The 24,703-nt window shown below is 36.9% G+C and overlaps 1 protein-coding gene and 1 long non-coding RNA gene across 4 annotated transcripts in view; one reads left to right on the top strand and one right to left on the bottom strand.

Annotated features, from left to right (window-relative positions):
- Positions 1-24,703, bottom strand: part of LOC116660452 — a 109,418-nt gene that overhangs the window by 44,314 nt on the left and 40,401 nt on the right. The gene's annotated exons all lie outside the window — the stretch shown is intronic.
- DNAJC5B (DnaJ heat shock protein family (Hsp40) member C5 beta) overlaps positions 1-24,703 on the top strand; it is a 77,516-nt gene that overhangs the window by 18,594 nt on the left and 34,219 nt on the right. For both annotated transcript variants that reach the window (XM_006193753.2, XM_006193752.2), the window contains 2 exons: positions 7,655-7,774; positions 13,576-13,703. In XM_006193753.2, coding sequence (XP_006193815.1) covers positions 13,585-13,703 — 119 coding nt within the window. In that variant the 5' untranslated portion in view covers positions 7,655-7,774; positions 13,576-13,584. The remainder of the gene's footprint in view (positions 1-7,654; positions 7,775-13,575; positions 13,704-24,703) is intronic.

The following is a 24,703-nucleotide window of genomic DNA, read 5'->3' as shown; positions in this document are numbered from 1 at the left end:
CACAGTCAATATTTTTTCAGTACTACAGGTCTCAGAATCAGAGCTTTACTTAATCAGATACTGTCCTTGACACTGAACTACATGTTGGACCTCATTAATGAAACTGCTTATTGGTAGTTTCTTGTTTAAAGACATTACTCCATTTTTTTTCTTGAGCTTTAACATATACACCATCTGGCTCAATCACAGATTGATAAGCAAGGGAATATAGCAGGCAGCAATCCCCTGAAATTACACTGTAAACTCCTGAAGCAAAGCTCTCTACTGTGTTAGAATCTGGGCTGTGAAATCAGCCAGCCTGGTCTATGGCTTACTAGCTGGTGACCTTGGGCAATTCATTCAGCCTCTCCAATTTTATATTTCTCTTCTGTAAAAATAAGGGTATGAAAGAACCCACCTTATACTTTTGCAGGATTCCAATGAGAGAATCTAGTTAACATGTTAATTACTATCATCACCACCTCTGAAACCGTCACAACCCCCAGTATAATGCCTCGCACTATATGATAAAAGGGGAACAATTACCATTCATTGTATAACTCAGTCTACCTACTGATGAATTATAGATTTGGGATGAAATCTACCAGGATTGCATATTCAAATTCTTAAAGTAATTCCAGCATACTCTGTTCTGATTTTAGTGGGGGGAGAGAGAGAGCAATGTCTTTATAATTGCTCAAACCCCAACCCTAGAAAATAAAAGTTAAATCTGTGTTTATAAAAGATCCTAGTATCATTCTTGGCACACCTATCCTAGACATTTGATAAAAGTTCTGAGAGATAAAAAGGTTTCACATTTTATTACTGTTTTACAGAGTGGACTCAGGCTTAAGGTGACTTGCCCAGAGTCTACAAAAATGTTTTTGAGTACTTCTTCTTGATTTAAATTATGTGAAACCAAATTTTTATTTTGTATTTAACTACAGATGTCATTACCTTCAGTAAGCATTTTCTTAGGAAATTTGGGCAATAGAAAACTCCAGAGAGCTGCTTGGTTGACAGGTGCTTCCCATGTTACTTAACTAAAGCTGTCAGGTCCAGTGAATAAGGGAACTGGTCTGCACTGGCCCTCAATGCGGGCAGCTCTACAGAGCCACTTGGAGCCCTAAAAGTGCCGCAGCCTGGCCCACTCTGCAAGATTTTGCTTTGGGATAAATCTGAGGGATGTTACTTTGGGACAATCTGGGTGAGCCTAGACATCAGAATTCTTAAAATCTTTCCAAGTGATTCTAGAAAAAATTTCTGTCTAGTTCTTCCCCTTAGTCTTCTATGATTCTTTTCTAAATTGACATATGGTTGATTTATAATATTAAATTACTTTAAGGTATACAGTATAGTGATTCAGTATTTTTATAGATTATACACCATTTAAAGATATTATAAAATAATGGCTGTATTTCTCTGTGCTGGACAGTATGTCTTTGTTGTTTATTTTATACACAGTAGTTTTTCTCTCTTAATCCCCTATTTTGTCCCTCCCTCTGTGCACAGGTAACCACTAGTTTGTTCTCTATACTGTGTCCGTTTCTCTTTTGTTATATTCATTCGTTTTATTTTTTAGATTCCACATACAAGTGTAAGAGTATTTGTCTTTCCTTGTCTGACTTACTTCACTACGTATAATATCCTCTAGAACCATCCACGTTGTTGCAAATGGCAGAATTTCATCCTTTTTTACGACTAAGTAATATTTCATTGTATATCTACACTACATCTTCTTTATCCATTCATCTATTGATGGACACAGGTTGCTTCCATGTACTAGCTATTATAAATAATGCTGCTATGAACACTGAGATGTATGTATCTTTATGATACACACATTTTCATCTTTTCTGGATAAGTACCTAGCAGTGGAATTGCTGGATCACATGATAGTTCTAGTTTTAGTTTTTTGAGGAATGTTTGTACTGCTTCCACAGTGGCTGCACCAATTTACCTTCCCACCAACTGTGTACTAGGGTTCCCTTTTCTCCACATCCTTGCCAAAATTTGTTATTTGTAGAATTTTTGATGATAGCCATTTGGACAGGTGTGAGGTGATATCTCATCATGGTTTTGATTTGCATTTCTCTGCTAATCAGTGATGCTCAGCAGTTTTTTCAAGTGTCTGTTGGCCATTTGTATATCTTCTTTGGAAAAATGTTTGTTCATTTCTTCTGTTCATTTTTAAATTAGATTATTTTTTGATATTGAGTTGTATGAGCTGTTTATATATTTTGGAATATTAACCTCTTATAGTCACATCATTTGCAAATATTTTCTCACATTCTGTAGTTTGTTGTTCATTTTGTTGGTGATTTCCTTTGCTGTGCAAAAGCTTTTAAGTTTAATTAGGTCCCACTTGTTTATTTTTGCTTTTGTTTCTTTTGCCTTAGGAGAAAGATCCAAAAAATATTGCTTTATGTCAGGGTGTTCTGCTTATGTTCTATTCTAGGAGTTTCATGGTTTCAGGATTTACATTTAGGTCTTTAATTCATTTTTAGTTTATTTTTGTCTATGGTGTAAGAAAATGTTCTAACTTCATTCTTTTACATGTAGTGTTAAGTTTTCCCAGCACCACTTATTGAAGGGACTCTTTTCTCCATTGTATCTTCTTGCCTCCTTTGTTGTAGATTAATTGACCATAAGTGTGTGGATTTATTTATGGACTCTCCATTCTGTTCCATTGACCTATATGTTTTTGTGTCAGTACCATACTGTTTTGCTTACTGTAGCTTTGTAGTATAGTCTGAAGTCAGGGAGTGTGATTAACTCCAGCTTTGTCCTTTTTTATTGAGATTGCTTTGGCAATCTGGGGTCATTTGTGGTTCCATTTAAATCTTAGAACTATCTGTTTTACTTCTTGTGAAAAATGTCATGGGTATTTTGATAGAGATTGTATTATATCTGTAGATTGCTTTAGGTAGTATAGCCAGCTTAACAATATGAATTCTTGCAATCCAAGAACACGAGATATCTTCCCATTTCTTAAGGATTTACAAATGATGCATATAATGTACCCAGGACATAGTAACTTCAAAGAACTATTTTTATTAAAGGAGACACATTTCTTTTTATCATCTTTAATTTCCTTCATCAATGTTTTATAGTCATCAAGTCTTTTATCTCCTTAGTTAAGTTTATTCCTACATATTCTATTCTTTTTGATGTGATTTTAAATGGGATTGTTTTCTTGCTTTCTCTTTCTGATAGTTCATTATTAATATACAGAAAAGCAACAGATTATATATATCAACCTGGTATCTTGCCATTTTACTAATTCATTTATTAGTTCTAATAGTTTTTTTTTTTTTTGTGGAGACTTCAGGGTTTTCTAGATATAATATCATGTCATCTGCAAATAGTGACAGTTTTACTTCTTCCCTTCCAATTTGGATGCCTACTATTACTGTGTTATTATCAGTTTCCCCCTTTATGTCTGTTAATATTTGCTTTATATATTTAGGTGCTTCTGCTTTCAGTGCATATATGTTAACAAGTGTTATATTCTCTCCTTGTATTGATCCTTTTATCATTATATAATGCTCTTTCTTTTGTTATAGACTTTGTTTTAAAGTTTGTTTTTTCTGATGTAAGTATTGCTAGCTCTGCTCTCTTGTCATTTCCATTTGCATGAAATCTCTCTTTCCATTTACTCACTTTCAGTCTGTGTGTCTTTATTTCTAAAATGAGTCTCTTATAAGATAGGTCCTGTTTTTTTTCCTTTTCTGATGAGCCACCCTGTGTTTTTTGATTGGAGCATTTAATCCCTTGACATTTAAAGTGACTAGTGATAGGTATGTAGTTATTGCCATTTTGCTACTTGTTTTCTGGTTGTTTTTGCAGTTCTTCTCTGTTCTTTTCTTCTTTTAGTTTCTTCTCTTGTGGTTTGATAATTTTCTTTAGTGGTATACTTGTGTTCCTTTCTCTCTAGGTTTTGTGTATCTATTATAGGTTTTTGATTTGTGGTTACTGTCCCTCAGCTTTCTATGATTCTATGCTTTCTTCATATTTATAGATTTAGGCACACTAAAATTTCATACCCTTTGTAACATCTTTTTAAAAGGGACTTTTTTTTTTAACTTTGGAAAACTATGAAACATAATAGAAAGTAACCAGTTTGCTTTTCTGAAACACAAACACTTAATTTTTACAGGAGAATTGTCAGACTTGTTCTGTAATTTTGTCTGAGATGCCACTGGAGTGCTGGCCAACAGCCTCTTCATTTTATACAATCAAAGCAATCACTTTTCTTTTTCCTTCCTAAATTTACTCAACAGAATGTAGCTTACTCAGATGAGTCCTATCTTTGAAATTTACAAAGTGGTGGCCTGAATTACATATATAATAATAATAACAACAACAACAATAATATAAACAATATAAAGGGTAGTAAAAATAGTAACAATGATAGCAATAATAATGCCTTTGTTCACTGCATTGGGTTGTTTAGATTAGGATTGATTTGTTGGGATTATGTGCCCTTGCACATCACATGTTCAAAATGGGTGGTGTTTGCATCTGCTGAGATAGGAAGTTTACATTCAGTAGTATGTATACTAATGTTATGATTGTCTGATTATTTTGATTGACATTCAAATTCATCTAGTATCTGTTGCAAATTCTGTTCCAATGTATTAGTCATTTATTATAATATCCAAACCCTATGTAGTAATTGAGAGAGGTATATAAAAGGTCTTTAGGAGCACCTAAGGGAACAGTGAAGACCCCATAAATAGAATACACAGGGAAAATTAGCATGTAACCCCCACCCCCAACACACACGCGCGCACACACACACACTTCTCCGATTTTCTAACTCACAAAAAGCCCACTTTGGTTCAATCTTGGAAAATTTTCTAAGTTCTCCTCTTCAAATTTCAACAATTCCATTGACAATGCTTTTACAGTACATGTAGTGCATTTTGCATCAAGGAGTAATTTATGTGTTTACTATGAGTTATTTCCTTTTACAAACATCATTTGAAGTTCACCACTTCTAGAAAGCCTCATCTATTTAAGTGGAATATGATTCCATTAATCTCTGGCTATATCTTTAGATTATATATTAGAAGCCATGTATGTATAGGCATGTGCTGACATCCTATGTATTAGAGTACACATAAGAATGAATCTTTTATTTCTTCCATTTAAGTGCCCAGGGCCATTGGGCATGCCCTTCTACCTACCTAGAATATATTTGCTTCTATAAACAACCCCTTAATCTAGTTCTTTTCAGATCTTTGCTTGATTATTTTTGTTCAGGGAAGCTTTCTTTGATCTTCCCCTGATCCACTGATTTACATGGTCTTGTATCATCTGTCCAGTTTCACTTTTATACTTATGTTGAGTGATCATCTGATTAATATCTGTCTCTGTTGGTAAGCTGTAACACTGTAACACAGACCCAGAGTCTGTATTTGGTTTTGTTTACCAGGATACTCCTAGCATTTAGCTCAATCCCTGGATCTAGTAGGTAACTAACCGTTGAATGACTAGATGAATAAAAAACTCTGTTTTCTCTTTGAATCATAGCTATAGTTCTACTTCACCTAAGAGTTTTGCAATACTTAAAAAATTATAAACTCATGGTTTATTCCATATAAAAAGTTAAAAAGTAGTGATTTAAGAAGTGAGGTCAATTGTGCGAAAATAATGGATTTTACAAAAATATTTATTAAACTGAATCTGAAACATAAACTGCAATTTTAAAAAATGTCACTCATAATCTCACCATATTAATATAGCAATTATTTTCATTTCATCAAAGGACATTGTCCTTAAACTGAAGTGATGCTGGAACTTGTGTATTTAGTTCTAAATGTCTTTAGTTCCTCCCACCACTATTCCATTTCTTTGCATGATGATGAGCTGCTTCCTAAACTCTGGCTGAAAGTCAGGATCTATGAGAAATAGTCTTTGTATCAACAAAACAATGCCATCTAGAGGTGAGAGTGCTCTGAAGTGTTCACACAAAGTAGTGCTAGGCTTTGCTACCTGTCATGCTAAACAGAAACTTAAACTCTACCTTCAACTTCAGGAGCCAGATCTCATTTTGCAAAATTCAGGACTAATACCTGTCTCATTTGATTTAAGATTTTTTTCTATAGGGTTCTACTCTACATCTTACACTATACTCAAAAATCAATTCAAAATGGATTAAAAACTTGAATTTAAGATCTGATACCATAAAACTCCTAGAAGAAAACATAGGCGGTAAGATCCTTGACACTGGTGATATTTTGGATTTGACATCAAAAGCAAAAGAAACTAAAGCAAAAATAAACAAGTGAGAATACATCAAACTAAAAACTCGTTCACAGCAAAGGATACCATTAACAAAATGAAAAGGCAAATTACCAGATGGAAGAAAATATTTGCAAATCATATATCTGACAATGGGTTAAATATCTAAAATATATAAAGAATTCATACAACTCAATAGCGAAAAAGCAAACAATCCAATTTAAAAATGGGCAGAGGATCTGAATAGATATTTCTCCAAAGAAGACACACAGAAGGCCAACAGGTACATGAAAAGGCACTCAACATCACTATTGATCAGGGAAATCCAAGTTGCAACCACAATGAGATAGATAGTACCTCACATCTGTCCAAATGGCTATCATCAAAAAGTCTACAAAAACAAATATTGGCAAGGATGTGGAGATGTGCACTGTTGATAAGAATGTAAATTGGTGTAGCCACTATGGAAAGCAGTACAGAGATTCCTCAAAAAACTAACAATAGTTCCAGCAATTTCACTTCTGGGTATTTATCTGAAGAAAACAAAAATATTTATCTGAAAAGATACCTGCACCCCCATGTTCATTGCAGCATTTTTTTTTTTACAATAGCCAAGTTATGGAAACAACGTAAGTGTGTATCAATGGATGAATGAATAAAGAAAACATGGTGTATATATATATAATGGAATATCATTTAGCCATGAAAAAGGAGATTTTGCCATGGATTGACCTTAAGGGTATCACGCTAAGTGAAATAAGTCAAAGACAAATACTGTATAATCTTACTCACATGTGGAATTTTAAAAAATCCTGAGCACACAGATACAGAGAACAGATTGGTGGCTGCCATAAGTGGGAAAGGGAGTGGGGCAGGGGGCCAGTGGTGGTACTGGTGAAGGGTGGGTAAAATGGGTGAAGGTGGTCAAAAGGTACAAGCTTCTAACTATAAAATAAAAGTCATGAAGATGTAATGTACAGCATGATGACTATAGTTAATAATACTGTATTGCATATTTCAAAATTGCTAAGAGAATAGATCTTTAAAGTTTTCATAACAAGAAAAAATTATAACTGAATGATGATGGACTAGACTATTTAACTAGACACTGTGGTGATCTTTCAACAATATATGCAAATACTGAATCATCACATTGTACACCTGAGACTAACGTAATATATCAGTTATATCTCAATAAAAAATAAATAAAAGAACACACTTTGCATGTCAGGAGATAGCACATTTTCTTAACTGAAAGCTGTGGTGGAAACCTGGAGGCAGTTCCATAGCAGTGTTTGGTTGAGCCAAGCACCAGCTGACTAATGATCTAATTAGATGTAGCATGTATTTTGGTATCACTGGATGACTTGTAATGGCAACCTTTACGGTCATGCATGTTTTATTCTCTCTTTGTTATGTTTTCCAGAGGGATAACCAATTAGCTGATAGAATAACAAATGAAAAGTAACTTGACACCATTGACCCACTTAACCTCGCACGGGAAGGATGGAAAAGCATAGCCATTTGCTTTGAAACAGTGGAACAGGTATGGAACAGCTCCTTTTGTTGTTGCCTGTCTCTATTTTTTGCACATCTGTTTCCAGACCAGTTGAAAACAGCAAGTTGTCTCTGATTGAGAACACAGAATCGAAGTTATAGGAACAGGTACTGTGGGTTATTTTAACATTTCTAAGTTGCCTTGTCTTCAGGTTTCTATTGATATAAGTATCAGTGCAATCAGGAGATAATTATTTTTCAGTAGCAAATTGTAATCATACTAGAGAGAATTATCATTTTAAATATAGGGTTTGTCTATGGCCATACCACCCTGAATGTGCCCGATCTTCTCTGATCTCGGAAGCTACGCAGGGTCGGGCCTGGTTAGTATTTAGATGGGAAAACATAGGGCTAGCATTTTGGATGTGTGTTAAGCTTTAAGATACAATGCTCTTTGAATAAGGAAATTTTGCTCCAATAAACAGATTTCTATAGAGGAATTACAGAAGTAATAATAAAATGGTAACACATGTTGGTTTCCTTAATCACGCTGTCAAAAGTGTTTGCTGTTGAGTGATCTAATCTTCCCCACTCACATTCATATTCTCAGTCATGAAGGGACCAGGCCAAAAAAGGCATAGTTTGATTATTTCCATTTTTCAGAATTCACATAACAGAGATGAAGCTTCTTTTGCTTTGAAGGAAACATTTCACGTCAACATGAACAATTTAAAACAGCATTTGTAGGACTCCTGGAATTAGAACCTTTGAAATACGTGTTTATTTTGAATTGGATGTTCATCATCATAGGAGTGTTAAACCTTCTGTCAATTATATCTTTATCAGGAGACAGCTGAGCTGTATGTGACTTGGTAGTGACTAGTGGTCAAGGCTTTAAGAAAGTAAATTAATGGATTGTAAAGCAGCTAGAAAGTAATTTAATTTCAGAAGATTAAGTATCATGTACTGAATGATCAAAATTAAATTATTTAATAACTTTGCATGACAACATTTTCCCCCATTGGACAGTATAGATGAGGGGCTATGAATAAATAATAAAGACTTGAATTTTGCATAGGAATATTAGCATTCAAAAGGCAACAGAGAAAGAATTCGTAAAAATTATATTTTAAATAAGGAATTAAATAAGGGTATGACTCCATTATTTAAGTTTAAGGAGCGTTTTAGGGGATTTTTGACTATAGCTCTGCAGTTAGTATGTTCTCAGGGCATAATTTTATCTTCACACATTAAAACAACTAATGGTTTCAATGTATTACTCTATTGAATTTGAAGCTAAATGGCATCTGCATTAATAATACATGAAGAGTCTGATTTCTAGCTCACCAAGGACACAGAAAAATAGGTTGTTGCTTTATGCTCAGAAAGCAGTCTTGTGGTCTCTGGGTTCCTTTATGTTTCAGTTTGTAGAGTCACCAACTACTAACTACATTGACCAACTATTATTGACCAACTATCTTTTTCTTGTGTTCTAATATTGATGTAAATGGGTTTTTTTTTTTGTATCTTAATTAAGAGACATTGATGTTGTTGTCTAAAAGGAAATATTTTGATCTTTTGGCAATAGGGCAAATAAGGTGAAATGGAAAATAAACAAATTCCAAACTCTCTGTAACAACCCATTCTGAATATTACTCAACCCACAACATAAAGCAAGTCAGCTACTACATTTTACTTAGAAGAATAGATTACAGTGTGATTAGATTTCTAAATAGAGAGATGATTTGAAAAACTACATAAACTAAAATAATAGCCAGTTACCATGTCTTCTCGGGTGTGAGTTTCTATGTATGAAACTCTTTTAAGAGATGGCATCTGTCTTCTTTTTTCCACTGAGGAGTATGTAAAGGGATGGCTGTGAAGCAGGGAAGGAAGAATTCCAGGCTGTTTCCAGGTGTAGTCTCTGGAAGGCTCTGGGGGTAGCCTCCAAGTAACCCCCCCCCCATCTTGTTCCACACCTGGAATAACTTTAGGAGGCAATCTTGGGGGAAAAAAATGTACCAGTCAAAACTGGGAGACTGTACACTTGTTGAAATTGATTTTAGGACAATCTGTTGATTTATGGGTGCCATAACATCTCTCTTATTTTATGAGATAGATGATGAAGAGTGAATATATTTCATTCCCTCAAATTGTAACTGTTTCTTTTGAATGCTGAATATAGAGAAAAATAAATAAAGCAAAGATAGCTATTTGCCATACTTTTATTTCTTCTTGTTCTCTTGAATAGCTCTCCACAAACTTTCTTTATGAAACATCTTGACCCAGATTTATCACTGCTTCTTTTATCCATACTAGTAATGTCTACACCACACATCTGAATCTGTTTGGTTTGAGTATCTTAGTATATACATATCGTTATTATTTCCCTGAATTATTTATTCCCAAGTACCTAGAAACCAGTTTCAATTTAAAGGAAGAGTAGGTGCAGTGATATAAGAAAAATCCACAATGGATTATCCTGGCTTGGAGGTGCTCAGGGAACCACTATTGGTGTTTAATTGAGGTACATGACACTAAAGCGTGTTGGAAAACAGTGACCAAAATCTAGCTAAAACATGCTCAAAAGGAAACAATGTGTGTGCATTTGTGTATAGGGAGGAATTTTATTGGCTTACTCCAAGGAAGGGCTGATTGACAAACTGTGGGAGGGGATGAGTTGCAAGTGCACTCAGAAACAACTGGAACCAGGGGGCTGAACCCCACTGAGGCTCTCTCTCCATCTCCTCCCTCTGCCCGATTTCTGCAGGTCTGTTTCAATCTCTCTTGTTTTAGGCCGGCCAACTATCCAAATTTTACATTTTACAGGTTTCACTACCTGAGAGATTGTTCTACACTAAAAAAAAAAAAAAAGAAAAGAAAAGAAAAAAAAAAATCCTAGGGAAGGACTCTGGTTGACTTGGCTTGGGTAAGGTACCACTCCAGGTCTACTCAACTGAGATCAGGTAAGACTGAGGCAGGTCTCAGGAAAAGTAATATGTTGCAACACAGAAGAAGGGGAAAAGAGAGTTAGTAGGCTAACAGCAAAGTTGTTTACTGCAACGATCTCTAGCCAGAATGCCCCTAGAGGCATCTGTTAAATTGACTTAGATTATCTCTAACTCTATGTTCGAGGGTCCTAGGATTTGAATCATTATGTTGATATATTCTTAGTGACTTTGGGATCTTGCTTCCCAGCAAGATCTAAAAATCTGAGACAAGCATGATGATAGTGGACTTATTCCTTGTCCACCAAGCCACACAGAGAAATCCCTACTTTCTAAATCCCATTCATTCATGGCATTTAGCATTACTTGTGAGAAGCCTGCCTGCCAGATTGCCTCCCTTACTGGGAACAATTAGGTGGAAGTGCAGGGGAGAGTATCAATATCCTGAGCATATATGTGTGTGGTGGCAGTGGGAGAGAAGGGACAGGAAAGGAAATAGAGAGGGTGTCAGTTACTCAGGCAATTTTCCCTTTAACTCTGAATAGTCAGCCAGGTTGTGGTTCCAAGATAGGGCTGAGCTGCAGGACTGGAACACAAGGATGAATGACCCAGCCCCAGGTGTTGAATTGCTTACTTGCCAGGGAAATTGTGATGGGAGGATGAAAAAGGTAAGCTAGAACAGTAATGAAAATAAGTGCTACGATTTACTGAGTGGCTGCCAGTATGTATGGACATCTGCTAGATTTTGCTTCATGGCAGGCAAAATTAGGATTCCTCCTCCTCTGGTCCTTGTGTGAATGAGGAATTTGGGACTAGGGCCCCTCTAGTCTCCAGAAGCTCCACTTTCATTGAAGAGGGGACAAGCAGCATGTCACAAGACGAGGCTTTGTCCTTGTGCTGTCGTCCTCCGGTGAGTCAGTTTTGTCCTCAATGCCTTCAGGGCTATAGGATTTTTGCCTGGGGTCTGACTTTCTTCAGTACTGGCTCCTTTTTCTCCCCTCAAGAAGCTAAAGGCTTACAAAAACATTTTGAAGTTCTTCACATTGTTCTTAATTGAATTACTTAGGAACACAAGCATTCACTGTACCACACTGTGGTCTTGGGGTCTCAGGGTCTCTAAGACTGCCCTAACCCACCAGGTGACATCTAGCAGGCTCTGCTCTTGCCTGTGTTGGTTAAGTCATCAGTCTGGTGGGAGCAGATCTGGGAGGTTGGCTCCAACCAAGGCCACCTGCCACTGGGATGTGCCCATTTGGTTCTGCTGCTGCTACTGTTGTCACCAGGATTCCTTGTATTGAACATGAATATTTCCACAGCACTGATGCCATCTCCTGAGCTTTGGTATATTCATTCATTTACATTCATTCCCTTTTATAGCACTGGCTGCGCAAAAGCCAAGAGATGGAAAATAATTTTCAGGAAACTTCTTGTAATGTAAATAGTTTTGAGTTTTTTCTGTTGTTTTGTTTTTGAGATTAAATATAACAAAGTTTGCTATTTTAACTATTTTTAAGTGTACAGTTTAATGACATGAAGTACAATCACAATGATAATTAACCACCTCCAGAACATTTTCATCATCCCAAATAAACTCTGTACGCAGTAACTCCCATTCCTCACTCTTCCCAGCCTCTGGTAATCTCTATTCTACTTGCTGTCTCTATGAGTATGTCTATTGAAGGTACTCATATAAGAGGAACCATATATAATATTTGTCCTTTTGTGACCAGCTTATTTCACCTAGGTAATATTTTCAAGGTTCATCATATTATAGCATGTGTCAGAATTCCACTTCTTTTTATGGCTGAGTAATATTCCATTGTATGTACATACCACATTTTCTTTTTTCTGGCTTTTATGAATAATGAATAATGCTGCTATGAACGTTGGTGTTTTTGTTTTTTAATGTATTAACTCATTTAATTCTTACAACAACTTCATGAGTTTAGGGACATTTTTGTTTCCAATTTATAGATAGGGAAGGTCCATCCAGCTGGTCATGATATGGCCAATATTCCAACTTAGAGGGTCTGACTATACTATCCTCTCTGAATTACACACTGTGCCTACTTTAATAAAAATAGATCTTTGAAGTTACTGTGTCCTGGGTATATTATATGCATTATTTCTAAATCTGTAAGATACCCTTATGATGCAGGCTTATTAAGGCTGGAGAGGGTAGGTGATGGATGCAGGAATGCCCCCAGGTGTGCTTGTTTCTCTGTGCTTCCCCACTAGAGCCAGAGCACAGCAGGAAGATGGCTCCCTGGGACATGGGATAGTACAGTCCTTTCTGTCTAGACACAGGGAAAGGAGCTATCTCAGGTGGAGAACTCCTGAGCACTGTGGGGGGACTCTGATATCCCACAACTACAGAGAAGTTCTAACCAGGCTGCCAGATGAAACCAGGATTTTTTTTCTTGATACTTACAAAAAGTTGGGGGGCGGCATTGTTTTATTTTGTTTTTAAACTCTAACAATGGCTAGATCAACAGAGTCAAAGTAAAATAGATGATTATCTCCATTGCTGGCTAAATTTGGAAAACATCCACAAAAGGAGTTATGCAAATTATGGGAAAGAATATCTACATTTGCCTGACCTGTGAGGACTGATTTTTAACAATTCTGAGTTACGTGGATATTTAGATAACATTTTGCTTCTATTTAGCCATGTGGACAAAGCCATATTCCATTTGTATGGCTGCCTGTAGCCTTTAACAATCTGATTCGAAGCTCTAGTTTTGGTTCTCCTAACCCTTTTTCTCCCTTCCTTTTGCAGCTGGCACAAAGATGTACTTCAGGCTGTTATTTTACAAAAGGTCAGAAATAAACTATCTTCCCCTTTAGAAAGTGAGATCCAGTATGCATAACCTTTACACTACTTCCCCCTTTGTTTTTGCAGCTTGAGAAAATGGCATGTAACATACCTAACCAAAGACAGCGGACTATGTCAACATCTGGAGAAGCTCTATATGAAATCCTTGGTCTGCACAAGGGAGCATCAAATGAAGAAATTAAGAAAACCTACAGGTACAGAGGGAGTTCAGTGATGACATTTCCTGTACTACCAGTGATAGTTATTTTGTGATTGGCAAGTGCCTCTAATTGAAGACATAAGCTTCCTGCTAAGAGCCAATAATCAGAGTTTTGGAACTCATGTTCCATTCCCTGCGCTACACCATAGGCAGTTGGAAATGGACAGGCATGACACTGAATTTATGAAAGAACTCTCTTGTGATGCTGGGCCTTAGGAAAGGGCTATCTATGTTCCTGGCCTGCACTGTTAGAGAGACAGAAAGACTTCGAATGACCAGGAGTTGTGATTTAACCCACATGAGATAGCTTCACCAAATCTGGCAGAGAGATTAAAAAAAATAAAAATAAAAAGGGGATTTTTTTGCAATTGCTGTTTTGTGCACTATGCTTTTCAGGTCTTCAGTTTTGATCTTCCATATCTGATCTAGTTGTAAGTTAGCTGTTTGGGAGAAAAATTGAAATACTTTTTCCTTTAAAGTTCCAAGGAATTTTTTAAAAGTGCAAGTAAAAAAAAAATTTACTTATTGTTGAAAATTTGGAAATTACTAAAAATGAAGACAAAAACATTTATCTATAATTCTACCTTTAGTGACATTTATCATTAACATTTTTCTTCTAATCTTTTATTTTTGCCTAGATAAGAGATTTTAAACTCAAATTGGATTTACCTGTTTTTTCTAACTAGCTTTCTTTTTAACAAGAATCCTAGCATGAAAATATTTTGGTGCTATTTAAAATTGTGATTTTTAATGCCTGCAGCCTGTGGCTATTCTGTAACTGAATTACTTTATGAGCTATTTTTTAGCATGTATATTCTTTTAACTTTCTCTATACTTAATATCTTTGTACATAAATAATGATGCATATTTCCAATTATTTCCTTATTTATTGAGGAATAAAGCTGTGCCTCTAGAAGAAAAATGAATTAAAATACAATTGACAGGTTTTAATTTTAATCAGTTACCTCTTGATGTGGCCTTGAATTAGGTTTTAAAACTTACTTCTGTTTGGGATTTTTTTTGTTTTTGCTCTATGGAAGTTTAGCATTTTTAAGTAAGCAAATTTGGTAGTCATTTCCTTTATGGCTTTTGTTTTACCTGTTGTGGTTAAAAAGCCTCTCCTGATTACAATATTATAAAAATATTAACCCTTATCTTCTAGTACATCTATGATTTTGCTTTTATATTAAATCTTTGATCCATTTGGAGTTTATTTTGACATGAGGAATGAACGTAGGACTCCAGATTAATTTTTTCCCAAATCACTACTAGTCCATCAATATTTATTGAATTCTCCACTTTTACCTACTAATGGAAAATTCTTTGGCTTTGGATTGGAACCTTCACTGTGTGGTAAACTGTGAAACCTGAAATGCCTTCAAGAAGCATGTATTGAAGAATAAATGACAGTGGTAAAAACTGCTATTTGGATCCAAATAGTTCTGTGAAAATGACAGATTTTGATCAAAGTCAATATCAGTCTTCCAGTTTATATTTCACTTAAGGTGCTAAAGAAGAAAATGTCTTTGCTGTTTCATTGTTCCCTAGAGCTAATCAGGAGTGTGCCTGGGAACTGTTCAACCCCCTGTGGGTAGACGTTCTTGGGTCACTAAACTTGACTTTTAAGGTTTTGAGCTGAGACACTGTGCTGGGGGTGGGACTGGGAATCAAAGTAACTGCATTGTAAGTTTAACACCCACAAAGATGCTCCCCTAAATGAGAAAAAAGTGATATCTAACTACATTATAAGTTCTAAAGACCACTTTACTTTACAAATGTGACTTCTAATTGCCATTATTTATTTTGTAAGCTAAAATTTCAGGTCATATCCTAATTAAGGCACTAATTATGCTGAGTTGTTTGCAGGTTTAATAATTACAACCTAAAGTCTTTTCATGTAATCAGTGTCTTCCTATTAATTTTGTTTTAATGTCATACAAATATTGTTTTTTCAGCTGATTAGGGTACTAGTATGCTGCCAAAAGCATCTACTTCTAACTAAATTACACATTGGTATTCTGCAAGTTATTCAAAATGTATGAGCAGGCTGAAAATCCACTGAGGATATTATTCTTACATTCAGGGATCTGGATCAAAGCAGTGACAATATAGTGAAATTAAAAGTCAGTGAAGTTTAATAAAATTACCAACTGTTGAATCCATATGCTGCTTAACCTCTGTTGTAATCCTTGGTTGTGCTCTTGAAAACAAGGCTAAGCTAGAAGACTTCTTTCTTTTTTTATATTTTATTTTAGAACAGATAATATATTCACCTGATTAAATGAGAATACATAATTTCTTTTTTTATATTTTATTTTATTTTGGAATTGATAATATATTCACCTGATTAAAATGAGAATGCATAAACAGGTAGAGAAAAAAGTCTCCTCCTACCTCACATTCCCCAGGTTCCCTCCGCAGGGAAAGCAATTCCTTGTGTACCCTTCTAGAGAGATCTTATGCCTATGTAAGAATATATAGAGACCTTTTGGTCTGGGCAAGACGGTATAGGCTTCTGTCTCCCAGCTCCTCCCTGCTAAGCATGACTAAAAGCCTTGGAAATAACATAAGAGACAAAAAAAGAGAACCTGAAAGGCAGAAGAGGTAAACTGGTAGGGATCACAGGGCCAAAGGAACAGTGCAGTGACAAGGCACCTTTTGACTCCCTACCCAAGAAAAGGTAATCCAGGCCTGGCCTTTCCTGACACCCACTCTAGCAAAAGAAGGCAGCCAGATAGTCTTATTCTTCCTCCAAACTGAACAGGAGTCCTACCAACAAATCTAGTCAATCCCAGCAGAAACATCAAAGAGTACCAACTCAATGTCCCCGTAACAATAACCAGCCAGAAGGCTTTCCTACCAGCCTCAGACTCCCCTCTTGCACCCAGAGACCCCACTTTACAGAGGAAATTAACAAGGGGGATTTTGCCACAACAAACATCCAGCTCAGGAAGTGTTTTTATTCCTGAAGCCTGGAGATCCCCTTCCCTCACCTAAAGGCACCAGGCCGTCCAGCCTGGGGAGGCTTCTTTTCACTTCCTCAGCTAGTACCATCAAGCACCTGTGGGGCCCAAGAGGCAGGAGACAAACCAAGCAGACCAAAATAGCACCACAGAGGCTCTGAAAATTAGATTGTCATTGGAACCACAGCCCACAAAAGTAGGCTAGGACTTGCATGCTCAATCCAGAGTGACTGACTGTTACAGTAAAAAAATTAAATAGGACCCAGAGTCTCCTAAATAACAGCCAAAATGTCCAAATTAAAACCACTCATTGTATACAAAGAATGAAGGAAATCACAACTTGCATAAGAAAACATAATCATCTGACTCCCATATTGAGATGAAAAAGATATTAGAATCACCTAAGGATTTTAAAGTAACTATCATAAAAAAGATTCAACAAGGAATTACAAATTCTCTTGAACCAAGTGGAAAAAATAGAAATTTCAGCCAAAAAATAGAAGTTATTGAAAAAGAACCAAATGGAAATTACAAAACTGAAAAAAATAACAGAAATAACACAACTAACTGGATGAGCTCAGTGGTAGAGCAGAGATAACAGAAGACAGAATCAGTGAAGCTGAGGATAGATCAACAGAATTTACCCAAACTGAATAACAGAGAGAAAGTAAACTGAAAACAAACAGTTACAGGAAACTGTGAGGCCCTAACAAGAGACCTAACATTATAAATGTTAGGCTGGTGTCCTAGAAGGGGAGGAGAAAGAGTGGGACTGAATGAGTATTCGAAGAAATAGTGACTGAAAATTCCCCAAATTTGGCAAAACATACAAACCTACAGATCAAGAAGCTGAGTGAATCCCAAATAGTATAAATCTCAATAAATCTATGTCAAGACACATCATAATGAAACCTCTGAAAACTAAAGAAAAAGAAATTATTTTAAAAGTTACCAGGAAAAGGGGGTGGGAAGGGATAAATTTGGGAGTTTGAAATTTACAAATGTTAGCCACTATATATAAAAATAGATTTTAAAAAGTTTCTTCTGTATAGCACAGGGAACTATGTTCAATATCTTGTAATAACCTTTAATAAAAAAAATGAAAATGAATATATGTACGTATATGCATGACTAGGACACTGTGCTATACACCAGAAATTGACTGCATTCAATAATTTTTTTTAAAAGCAGAGAAACAACACAATACCTATATGCAGACAGTAACTCAAATGACAGCAGATTTCTCACCTGAAATAATAGTGGCCAGAAACAAGTGATACAACATTCCTCAAGTGCTAAAAGAAAAGAACTGTGAATGCTATATCTGGTGAAACTATACTTTAGGAATTAAGGGGAAAGAGAGACATTCTCAGATGAAGGAAAACCAAAAGAATTAATCACCAACAGATCTACTCAAAGAATGGTTAAACAATGTTCTTCAAAAGAAGGGAAATCATGAAGGAATCTTGGGTCATCTGACAGGAAGAAAGAACAACAAAGAAAGAAGAAATATGGGTAAACACAATTGACTATCAATCTCCTCATGAGTCTTCTAAATTATATAGGATGATTGGTCTAAAAATTGTAACACTATCTGATACTCAAGACAATGATATTTAAAAGTGAAGAGGATAATGGGAACTAAATGGGAGAAAAGTTTCTGCTCTTCACTCAAATTGGTAAAACACTGATATTGGTAGACTGTGATAAATTATATATATGTATGTATCCATACACACACATATGTACCCAACATTAAAAAGACTACAGCAAGTAATACACTCCAAAAAACCACAAGTAAATCAAGATGGAATCCTTAAAAGGGTTCAAATAACCCCCAGAAAGACAAGAAAAGGGAAATGGAGAAACAAGAAAGAAAGGAAACAAACAGAAAACAAATAATAAAATGATAGACTTATGCCCTAACATATCAAATATAAACGGTCTAAGTATGTGTTATAGTTTTCCTTAATTAGTATGTAAGTGGTGGTGTACTATCACTCCTGTCTTGTGCTTTGCATTAGTCTCTTAACGTATCTTGGAGATCATTCTAAGAAATAATCAGTTCATAAAAATTTCATTCTTTTCACACTATTGTATAGTTTTCCATGGCATAGCCATGCCATGATGTAATCATTTATCTGTTGATAGATACTTAGGTTGTTTTCCATTAAGTCTTCCTTTTTAAACCAACTTAGAGCTTCTCAGAGAGGGAAACAAAGTTTCCCATAGCCCCAGAAAGGTAGATAGAGGTGGGAGGAAGGAAATTATCTTGGTTCCTGTCCTATTTCCAGTTTTTGCTATGTCCCAATTGCAAATTCCTGGAGCAAGTATCTAATGGACCAAGCTGGGTCAGATGCTCAACCACGTTCAGCTGACTGACTAGAAATCTGGAATCACAAACCCCCACTACCACTCAGCAGGGACTAGGGATCCAATTCTATGAGAAGGGGCAATGTTCTCTAAGAGGTGCAGAGTTGGCAAGGAAATTATCAGCATCTTTAGTTCTTTATTTTTTTAAGAGAATACCATAAACAGCAGCCTCACAGACCTATCTCAGTCCCTTCCTATGTCTGTTTACAAATATCATAGAACCTTTCTGTGAATAAACCATCTTTTTTCCTACATCATTGTACACTACAAGTACAACTATACTTCATTAGTCAGCTCACAAAATGGAGCCCCCAGATATTTCAAAGGACAGCAGTGAGGAATGACAAGAGGAAGGTTTTTACTGTGTCAATCCATAATGTTGTAAAGCACTTGCCTCACTGAGATTTTGGAAAGAGAAATGAGATCACTTTTTCAAAGTGTGTGGAGCCCTTTGAGGAAAAGCACAATGAAAATAACAGGTGCTATTATGAATGGACAGATACCCTCGTCATCTTTAAAAGTCTAAAATTATCCTGCCATTTGGTGCCACTGTTCAGAAACCATTTATCTAGCATAAGGTAAGTTTCTGCTCCATGTCAAAAGTGCCACATCACAGAGTGAGACTCATGGCATGAATCTCATCTAGGGCCTTCATCATGGAATAAATCTGCCTTTGGCATTGCAACCCCAAGGAGCTTGAAGTCTAAAGCTTATTTAATCCAGTTTTCTCATTGCTGGGTCATGTCCCTTAATCCTACCAGTGCTTTATGAAATAAGCAAATATTTTTCCCTATTGTCCCACTGCCTAAAAGCCTTTACTCTCCCTTAACATGCTGTCTGAAGGAGACTTATTTGAGTTAATCTTTGAAAAGTTCAGATACACCTAGAATGGCGACCCATTTTTCACGTATTTACCATAGCTTTAAATAGGCATGCTTTCTCCTCTCACCTAATTTAAGCAGCTCTCTAAGCCACAAGAAATTTTGAGTCAGGAAGCTGGTGGAGGAGGAGAGATGGAGAGGACACATTAGTGAATGGTGGGACAACTAGGGAAAAGGCAAATAAGAGACTTTGGCCCTTTTCAGTCTTTGGCCCTTTTCAAGTGACTTAAGACCCAGGTTCACTGTACAGTCTCCACCACCCAAGTCCTTTTAGGAGGCTCCCCTGAAATGTCTCCCAGGACCCAGTTCATTTCTACATAGCAGCACTGCTTCACCAAACCAAGTTTCCACCCTGCTGATGATACCTGTATTGCCATTCACTCAGTGGGCATGTCCACGGTCATTGCTAGGCACAACTCTGGGCATGCCAGCTCCGCTGGTTCTTAGCTGGATATAGCTGCTCTGCTGCTATTCTGTGCCACTCTGCCAGGCCTGGCAGGCATAACAGGTGCTCCTTGCTAACTACTCAGTGCCCAAGTCTTCTGATTACTCCTCCAGGCCAAGAAACTGCATCTGCTATTTATCTTGAGACTTGAGGAAGTCATCAATGCCTGCTGGGCTGTGCCACTTGGAGATGGGAAGCTGGCTGCAGGGGTTGGGTCCCTCCTTTGTGTGATACTCTCTCTTAGAGCTCCCAGTGAGTGTCAGAGTTTGGTAGAAAAACTCCTTCTATCTTTTCTTGTAGCTCTTTTTCTATAGAACCCAGATATGTGCTCAGGAATGAGTCAGAGACTAGCAGTTATAAGGCTATACTCAGAATCTCCATCCCCTCTGGCAAAGTTTTGTTCTGGAGTCAAGCTCATCTTGCCTGGCTCTTTATTCCCTAAGATGGCATCCTTTTCCAGATGACTCTGCAGTTCCCATCCCACCCCTAGTTAGGCTTCTGTCAGGCTGCCCTATCAGCTGCAGCTGTCCCAGCAGGCTATATGACTTAGGTTCCTTTCTGGAAGGCTCTCCAGCCCTGGGGGATTTCTGGGAGGCTGCCATCGCCAGGTTTCCAAGCATGCCTGGATGTGTCCAAGCTCCCAGCCGTGAACAGTAGGCTGTGATGGCTCAAAGATGTATCCCTACCATTGCCCTACAACAAGGCTCCCTGATTCTGTGTTCTCTTTAGGAGTCTGGATTAGGTAAATGCAGTTTGTCATTAAACTGCTGTTCAGTAAGCACTTTAGGTTTGTGATTAGATCTTTTTCTTGATGTTGACTGGCACATAAAAATCCTTCACTCCAAAATCAGTAGATTGTTCATCTATACCTCACACTGCTACCTAATTATAGCAGAAGCCAGGAAGGCTGATCAGATCACTTAGCACCACTGGGATGTCGAGAGTCTCTTACAATCTTAGTGCCTTTATAGCAGCAAGCCTTGTTTATTATTCAACAAATATTTATTGAGCACCCACTATGTGTGGGGCATGGTTTTAGGCACTAAGAAAATAGCAATGAACAGAAGAGACAAAATTCCAGCATTCATGAAGCCTATATTCTGGGCTGGGAGGTGGGGCTTAATAAAAAAACGATAAACCAGCCTACCAGATGCTGGTAAATACTGTGGAGAAAAGCCAAGCCGTGCTAGGAGTGCTTAAAGTTACACATTCTCTCTGAGGTGTTCCACATAGATTTTAACACTTAAATCCCGTGACTGCAGTGAACTCTAAGTATAAAGTAACAGTTAAGAGAGCAGGATATGGAGCCAGAAAGACCTGGATTCCAACCCCTTCTCTTAGCCTCATTTTTTCATAAATAAAATGCAGATAATGGTACTGACCTCAAAGAGTTGTTGAGGATTAAGTGAGATGATATATGTAAAGTATTTAGACAAAGTCTAGCACATGGGTACTGGGTACCACAAAGGATACATTAGGAGTGAGAGAAACAGCCTTAAAGAATGGCATTCTACAACAGGAAAATAAATATATATATATTCATGTATGACTGAGCATTGTGCTGTACACCAGAAATTGACACAACATTGTAAACTGACTATACTTCAATTAAAAAACAGGAAAAAAAAAAAAAAAGAATGGCATTCTTTAAACTTGGCTGGGGCAGGGGCACAAGGAGATTCTCCGAGGAATGTTTATGTGTATGCATGCACATATGCGTGAGAGGGAGTGCATGTGCATGTGTGTATGTGCGTGTGTAAGAGTCTGTGTATGGGGGGTATTTAGATTCTGTTATATATTTAAATTCCACTGAATATATTTAAAAGAGTGTTGCAACTATTTTATTTACATGCTAATGTTCGTAATATGCTGAAAATCACACCTTTTGCATCTATTCACTTTTATCATAAAAAATTTTAGACACCAAGTTAAGATTGTGGAGGGAAAAATTTCTCAAAATTACTTTAAGGGGCATATAAGCAGAGAGTTAGAGAGAGAGAGAAGGAAGAGAAGCCGGGAGAGGGGAGGGGGTGAAGGGAAGAGAAGAAAGAAGAAATCCAAACATCATACCCCAAATGGTTACAAGGAATCATTTAGGTGGGTTTGAGGAGTCCCTTTATATGCTCCATGACCCACTGTGCTGAAATCCTCACAGGGTGTAATCCCTCTCTTTTCTTTCTTGCCTTTCCCACTCCATCAGTTCCTTAAGGGCAGGCACTGTGCTTTACCTTCCATTGCACTTCTGAGCACCGTGCTAATATACACCAAATGCAAGAATGACTTGAACAGCAGATTGATTTTTGCCTGTGGACCTTCTCCTTGGTTACATTCTCAGCTTCTTTAGGACTATTTCTCAAATGTTTGGTTACCTAGCTGAAGAAAGAGTCATTTACTGACCCAGTAGATAGAGAGGGGCAGATCAGCGAGGAGAGAGCACAGTTTCAGTATGAACACACATGTTTTATACAGCTCTGGGGCCTTCGAGTGAGAAGTAACTAAGAGACAGGAAAGGGAAAATCTGTAGAAAAGAGCAATGGTTATGCAATTTAGAGAATGTTAAGTCTTGAGTATTCAAATCTCATGTGTAACTTAAATGTTACTTTTTACTCACATTGACATGTACATTTTTGAAGTGAGATAGAAACAAATTTAAGAGGCTTGAAAGGAAGGTTGACTGATTTCTCTGGTTCTTGGAGCAAGAGCCCAACATGAAGCTGGCCACCCGGATGAGAAATCAGATAAAGGTCTAGCTCTTTCTTAGCTGCTCAGAGAACCACAAAATCAAAGAGAACTGTTCAGTGCATTAGCACCAGGGTCTCTGTGCCCCATGGATGAGCTTAACTTCTTGTTGACAAGGTACCAAATAACTTGGTTCACAGGGTAGCAGGGACTCACTGATTCTCCTACTTCATTCAATTTCACATGAAACTTTCTGGACTTCATCTTCCACCTCTGAAGAGATGAGTTGCTTCAGAGTAGACTCAAGTGAGGCAAATGCTGTTTTCACAAGGAGCAGGAAAGAGTATCATTTCCATAGTGATCTGTGGCAACCCCAATCTGTGGTGCTTTTACCCATCTTTATTAGCAATTACAGGTCATAACAGAGGCTGCTTATGAATAAAGTTTAAATGTCAGGGGAATGCATAGCTAATAGAAGAATTGTAAATATTTACAAGGCAAAGTGATGATTCAAGCTCACAAGATAAATTGAAATTAATCTCTATCAAGCACTAATTTGTTTCCTGAATTCTAAAACCTTCCACTAAAAAGAAGAGTATATGAGGCTGTCAGATTTATCTTCCAGGTCAGTGCATAACCTCCCTTCTCCTATGGCACATCTTCCACTTGATCCTCTTAGTTCTTCATGCAGCTTCAACTTCAGTTGCTCCTAGGCACTAGAATCATTATGATCAATAACTTTTTTTCACTCATTCATTCACTCAATAGCTATTTACTGTTGGATATGTATTACATCACACTGTGAGGGATGGATATACATAGCGATCTATGTACCTATGTCTGTCTATACCCATCTATAAACACATTCTTTGTACTATTTAAACAGCTTACCTTAAAAAGATTCAGTAAGGTTAAAAAGATTCAGTAAGGTTAAAAAGATACAAACTGAAAGATAAATGAAACAAGGGAAGTTGTGATGAAGGAAACAGATTAACTTGAGCACAGAATTCATATTAATCATTTAAATGAAAGTGAATGCTTGATGCCACTGTTCATTCCTATCCCAAGCATTATGCTAGATTCTGGGGATACAGTTCTAAGCAAACCACGGTCACTAATCTCATGTAACCTGAAGTCTAATGGAAGAGACAAAATTAATCAAATGATGACAAAAATAAGTATATAATTACTAATGAGATAAAGTGCTCTAAAGAAAAAAGCACGGTTCCATAAGACTGTATAACAAAGCTGATCTAGACTAGGGAGTAGAAAAGCTTTCCCCAAGAAAATTAATGCAGCCTTAATTTTAAGACAATTTACACCAATTTATATAGTTCAAATTATACTAATCAAAGAAAAGCCAGGAGGACAAGGCCAAGAGCCACAATGAGTCATTAATAACAAGAATAATAAAAATACACAACACATACAGAATGCTTATTATGTGCCAGGTACTATGCTCAATGATTTATATTCATTATTCTATTTGAATCTCACATCTCTGTATTGTAGGTACTACTGTTCTGTTCATTTCCCACTTAGGAAAGCTGAGGCTTAGAAAGGCAGGATAAGAAGCTGCCCCAAATCACGCAGCAGTAAGTAGACGAGCTAACACTAGCCCTGGGGTTGCCTCACTCCAGAGCCTACTACTCTT

Source organism: Camelus ferus, chromosome 29, assembly GCF_009834535.1.
Source record: "Camelus ferus isolate YT-003-E chromosome 29, BCGSAC_Cfer_1.0, whole genome shotgun sequence".
NCBI classification, from domain to species: domain Eukaryota; kingdom Metazoa; phylum Chordata; class Mammalia; order Artiodactyla; family Camelidae; genus Camelus; species Camelus ferus.
Note: the sequence above shows the minus strand (reverse complement) of the source record. Positions and strands in the feature narration are given on the sequence as shown.